The 6,021-nt window shown below is 40.3% G+C and overlaps 1 protein-coding gene across 3 annotated transcripts in view; it reads right to left on the reverse strand.

Annotated features, from left to right (window-relative positions):
* cables1 (Cdk5 and Abl enzyme substrate 1) overlaps nucleotides 1–6,021 on the reverse strand; it is a 24,587-nt gene that overhangs the window by 11,436 nt on the left and 7,130 nt on the right. For 2 of the 3 annotated variants that reach the window (XM_005742571.1, XM_005742570.1), the window contains exons 2-4: nucleotides 3,600–3,671; nucleotides 1,397–1,489; nucleotides 301–378 (exon numbers count right to left, since the gene is read on the reverse strand). In XM_005742571.1, coding sequence (XP_005742628.1) covers nucleotides 301–378; nucleotides 1,397–1,489; nucleotides 3,600–3,671 — 243 coding nt within the window. The remainder of the gene's footprint in view (nucleotides 1–300; nucleotides 379–1,396; nucleotides 1,490–3,599; nucleotides 3,672–6,021) is intronic. The other variant, XM_013913246.1, reaches the window with a different exon arrangement.

The following is a 6,021-nucleotide window of genomic DNA, read 5'->3' on the forward strand; positions in this document are numbered from 1 at the left end:
ATATTAAATGCTGAATAGCGAAGCCAGCAACAGCTGCAACAGACAAGAATGGGTTGACTTGAACAAAGAAGGATGAGTGCCCAAGAGCCACCACGGGAAAAGTATCACAAGCAACAAGCATTAGGCGACAATCTAAGTCTTAAAGTCCTTGTTAGATTACTTTTTAAAAAAAAAACATTTTTATTAACCTATTAAGATAAAAATGCATCCACCAAAACAAGAGGGATGAGGAAAACAAAGGGAAAGAGGAAGCACAGGTTGGAGGACGTTACGACGTTCGGCATGCCGTAGGATACATACCCCGCTTGGCTACAATCTCGATAGGGCAGGACAGAAAATACACTATAGAAGGATCTTCTGCCACTGATAAGGACTATCCTACAAAAACAAAAATGGCAAACAAGCTAATCAACATCTATCGGACAAGATGCACAGGTTACACTTGGTAATAGTTTGCAGTAACAGAATGAACTGAACATTCTTGGTGTGTTATTCTGAGTTTCTTGCAGTTTGGCACATACACTCAGTTTGTGTGCAACAGTGATGCATTTGTTACAAGACCTTATTTTTAGTGACTAAGGCATCCAATCAGAGCCCATTTCCCGATGACCTGAGGTCAACAGCACAGCGAGCAGAACGGCTCTGACTTTAACTACAACAACCTCATAATTCCAGCTTCCTAACTCAGGCTCGCAGACACGTGGTGAACCTTATTACTACAAATCAGCATCAGGAAACAAACTCCACACGAGGGTCTCAAAAAGCTGAGTCTTTCAACATCAGCTGAAAACTGGATAATAATTTCAGAGGTGGTACACTGCAATGTTATCCAAATGTTGGATAAAATAAGTGAAGACTAACTCATAGAGCTACACTTTGAGGCAATTGAAAATCACCAGAGCACGATTGTGCCACGCAAATCACCGATAAATAAAAGCTAACTGAACTCTCGTCTAAATCCAAACGAAGTGGCAGTGATAATAAGAGTCACCCCGTCAGTATTACACAGAAACGCTCCCTAGATACGTTGACCTCAACTTCAACATCAGAACATTTCTGCCAAAATTTGTTTGCATTTAAAGATTTGCGTGCTGCATTCATGCTACAGCACAGTCATCTTATAATTTAGTAGCGAGTGATTTGTGGCGTGATTACAGAATTTGTGACAGTGATCAAATAAAGATTGACATCAAAATTCATCAGATTCTTCTGCACGTGCAAGATTGGCAGTTGCATCCATCTATAAGCTGAAACTGTGGCCGGGGTCTGGCCTGCTTGTCTGCGATGTGGCTTGTAATGTGAGAAACATCCATACTGCAGTTCATTGACTGGGGCAGCCTCCATTATTCAGTGAGGACTTGTATCGACTGCGGGGAGGCGATGTTTGGCTTCATACCTTCCATTGCGCATATCGTGTTGCTTCATGTTCTTTACGAAGTGGACCTTCTTGAAGCTCTTTGGTCGGGGTGAACCCGATAGGGTTCGGCATCTGAAATGTAAAACAAACAAAAAACTTAGAAACAGACAGTTCCCCCCAAGTGGGGGCGCACGACACTGTGCTAAGTGACTCATGTTGAGACACAGAAATACACAGGAATGGTAAAAAGAAAGCAAACCTTTTTTTAGCTTTAAGGTTTTACATATTGGTACATTATACATTTTTAAAAAAAAAAATAAAATCATATAATCCTTACCAGTAATACTAGGGCTGTGCGATATGACCAAAATCTCATATCCCGATATAAGAATTCTATCGTCCGATAACGATATAAATCACAAAAATGTAACATTTTCTGTAAATTCTGTGAATCTCGACTTGCGGGAAGTGTTTCCAGCCGCGCATCATGTAGCTGGAGTCGAGTGTTTTAACCGATGCATGAAACTATACATTTTTAGACATAAGTTGTAAAGGCCGCTGTTTTCTTTGTGAGCATTTATTACACGGCGTGCTGCGGGGAAAAGCCTGTTCTAACGTTTGAGTCTAAGGTTTATTTTTTTAGCACCTGGCGGCTCTTTTTTACTTCTCATCAGTAAATAATCTGCTCTGTCACGTGATTCAGTTTATTTTGAAAAGTCTCAACAGGATATTGAGCTTTATTGTGAAAGGTTTATGTGGAACATAAATAAGCAGACACGATGGTTTTACCGTCGTTGTTGCTAACGACAACGCATAAAAACAGGCGCTTGTCCGTCTGTAGTGTGGTTATATTAAATATAAGAGAAAGAGAGAACTTTAAGAAATTAATATAGCCACTACAGTGACCGTCAAAACGATGAAAAAAATATTGCCGTAAACAGTTTATTTTGCGACACCACGAAACAAACAATAGCGTAAAATGAAACGATAAATGTTTTTATATCGTCATCCGATATATATCGTTATATCGAACAGCCCTAAGTAATACTGTGCAATACTGCAAAAATGTTTGTATCAAACAAGGTAAATACCGAGCCAGTAATGTCGATACCAACACTGACATAGATACTTTTGACCTACAAAAGCACCTTATGTAGGCGATAGCAGTGTGTCATGGTTGCTGAGATGATCCCCATCAATTTGCAAATTGTGAACATATTTTAATGGACGGCTAAATCTCTGTGATTTTTACTTTTTTTTTTTATTTATTTTTTTACTTCAGCTTTTCGTGTATTTGAAGCGAGGTTTTTGGAGACCAGGGATGTAAAAGTGTCCGTTTCCAAAGAAGCAAATTATTTAACTAAATTCAGTGAGCTACATTCTGAACTCAGAGGATAGAAACAAAGTATCGATCTTATCGTGCTATTATCAATCCAATACCAGCATATTGATACTAATCGATATTTGGATCGATCTGCCCACCTCTACATACCAGACCTTAAAATAAGCTGCATACAGCCTCAGAAAACACATAGTCCTTGTTTAGTTAAGAAAAACTAATATTCAGAAGCAGTGTGGGAAAAGCTAAGTGCCATAAGAATTAAGAGAGAAAGAAGCATCCAGGTTGTGTTAATCAAATACATTTGTTTTATTAATCATGAGTAAATGTGAGTAAATGCCTCTATAAAGGCAGTCATTTTGGCAGTTTGCATGTCTGGGGCATTGGGGTGTGTGTTAAATCAATGTCTTCTTGCAAAGCCTTTGGACAGACGAGACCAAAGCTGAGATGTTTGGCAGAGGGGGGATGATTTGAGTGGTTTTTGCAATCAGAGGATCTTTCAACCACTGAGGAAAAAAAAAAGAAAAAAAGAATCAAGGTGTTGCAACGGCCCAGTCAAAGACCAGACCTCAACCTGATTAAAACGCTGTGGAGGGACCTGTGCATAAATGAATGCCTGCAGCGTTGAAATCGACTAAACTTCCTCTAAAATTTTGAAGAGACTGATGAAGTCATACAGAAAAATATTACATCAAGATATTGCTGCTAACGTTTCTACCTGATGCAGCTGTGCACGTAGTTTTTCACACTATGCTTCTGCATGTTGAATATGTCTTCATTAAATGAATGTGTGACGATTTTGTTTTTAAACACGTCCAAATATGTAAAAGCTTAATGAAAGAAGGTGTTTTTCCCCCCTTTCCACATGACTGTAGTAGCAGTGTGAACATGTAAAGCGTTTACCTGCGCAGAGGAGCATTTTCTTCAATGTCCTCTAGAGTTTCAAGCGACGAGCGCTGAGAGATGAGCCTTCGTCTGGGGGGGGCACATAGAGGGGAAGTTACATGTTACGGGATATGAAGAAATATCAACATCACAGCAACACTTCACAAGTTCAACAGTCAGCTTTAAGAGGAACTACCTTTTGAATAATTCTTTCCACTGGGTCAATGTTATATTTTTAGTCTGTACTCAAAAAGGTTGAATGTTTAACACCCAGGTTTAAAAACAATACGTGTGGTCAGCAGTGGCCTGGAACCAAGGTTAAACTGTGGTTTCCAATTTTAACTTTAATTTTAAGTTTCTATAAATTCTGAGATTAATTTGCAAACACCGGTTTTGGATGGTTGACTTATAACTGTCATCAGCGAACGCCACTGTGCCCCTGTGTGGTCAATGATCCCCCCCCCCACTCAGTCTTGCGTGGATCACAGTGAATTTTCCAGGATCAGAGCTGCTGAGAGGATAACGAGCTGGCTCTGCGAGCACTTTGTGTAACACATTTGGTCACAGATGGCCTTTATTTCACACTTAAGTTGCTCGACTCAACAGTCTAATTCTGCTGGATCGCTTTTATATGATCAGCTGCCAGTTTCAGAACAAACCCACATGTGACAGCTAAGAAGGTCTGAGCCGTGCCAAAATTAGGTTATAATTGCACGTTTAGCACCACAATAACAACATGTTCTTCAAAAAAAAAAAAAAGAAAAAAAAAGTGTCTACATTTAAAGGAGTGGAAATTAACGTATTAGAGGTCAGATAAGAAAAAGCTCACACATTTCCCCAGCGGGTTATCTGTCATGACGTAGAAGACAAATCTGTAACAGTGCCAGAGGGTAAATATACTTACTACTGTATACAACGCAGGACTTTTTCCTGCAGAGAGAAATTTGCAAGCAGTCTGTGTTAATTGGGGTTTGGATCGCTTGAGCAAACTGTCTGAATTAGCATAAAAATGCAAACATTTCTGTCAAACAGAGGTTGCACACACTTTGATTTTACTATACAAGGACAGATAATGGTTATGTGCATAGGCACGCTCCCCCCAAATGCCCATTCTGAGCTAGGAAAAAGCCTGTAATTGTGCAGCATCCAATTCTCCTCATAAATCAAGACGTGCTATAGTGCTGCAAGATGCTGCAGCATCAAGACAAACCGAAGACATCCAACCGGACACACTTCCCACCCGCCGGAGCGTTTCAGCTGACCAAAGGGAGAGACGGTAGAGTGTAAAGTAAAGCGGCTGGTTAATAAGTGACAGAGCGTGCAGACAAATGAACAAAAAATAGCTCCGTCCTCGAGGATCCAACACGGGCTGAGTGAACAGTGTATACTAGAGGAGACTGGGTGAGCTGAGTGTTTACATGAGAAGCCAGGCCACTGGAGCAGACAAAAAAAGCTTAAGGCCTTTGTACTGACTAACCTTCTGCACTCAATATAATGGGCCTAATGATCATAAACTGAAGGGGAAAACATCAAGCCTTCATAAAAGACATGAGCAGTAAAATCGGAGTCTAAATGATAAGAATGATCAGACCTGTGGGCAGCTGACACAAACTCTGTCTCCTGCTTGCGTGAGTTGAAAGGGCCATAATAAAAGGGTTTGGCCTGACCTCTCCGTGAGGGTCAGACAAGTGGTGTCACGTGATTTATGGCCAGTCTTACATCATCCTCCTTCAGTGATAACCCTGAGGGATGGACTGGCTGGGCGATTTGGGATCTATGAGTGCAGATACGGAGGAAAGTAAAGGCTTCTCTACTGAACATCGCTTCATTCATTAAACTACTTTATGCTGCATGAGGCTCTTAGAGCGATTCAAAACAGGTTGATCGTTTTATATGGAGAATTATCAATTAACAGTACAGTCCTCTTCAGCGTTGCAGAGCACTTTAGGCTTTTCCAGCTCCTTGTTTTGACATTATGGCTGACAAATTACCATTTTGGTTTGCTCACCACTTTTATCCTCTTTGTTTGCAGCTGCAGCATTTTAGCAACTCAGAAAACGCACACCAGACTCCAAAAGCCCTCCACTACTACTAGTGTATCCTGGTTGTGTAAATACGCCAGTGTTTCCCAGCAATAAGACCCATGTTAAGGGTATTTCCATGTTGTTTTTAAAAAGTCACAAAATGAATCTTTAAACAGGTTTTACTTGCTTTTCAAGTTTATCTGCATGTATTACTCACATGCTAATGAATCCACTGAAAAAGTTATTCTTTACTGTAACTGTTCTTCCACGTGGATGTAAAGAGAGGAGATAGAATCCACATTCCACCAAGACAATGTACAGGGAGTGCAGAATTATTAGGCAAATGAGTATTTTGTCCACATCATCCTCTTCATGCATGTTGTCTTACTCCAAGCTGTATAGGCTCGAAAGCCTAC

The sequence above is a fragment of the Pundamilia nyererei genome, unplaced genomic scaffold, assembly GCF_000239375.1.
Source record: "Pundamilia nyererei isolate P.nyererei 1_Seehausen unplaced genomic scaffold, PunNye1.0 scaffold00121, whole genome shotgun sequence".
Classification (NCBI taxonomy): domain Eukaryota; kingdom Metazoa; phylum Chordata; class Actinopteri; order Cichliformes; family Cichlidae; genus Pundamilia; species Pundamilia nyererei.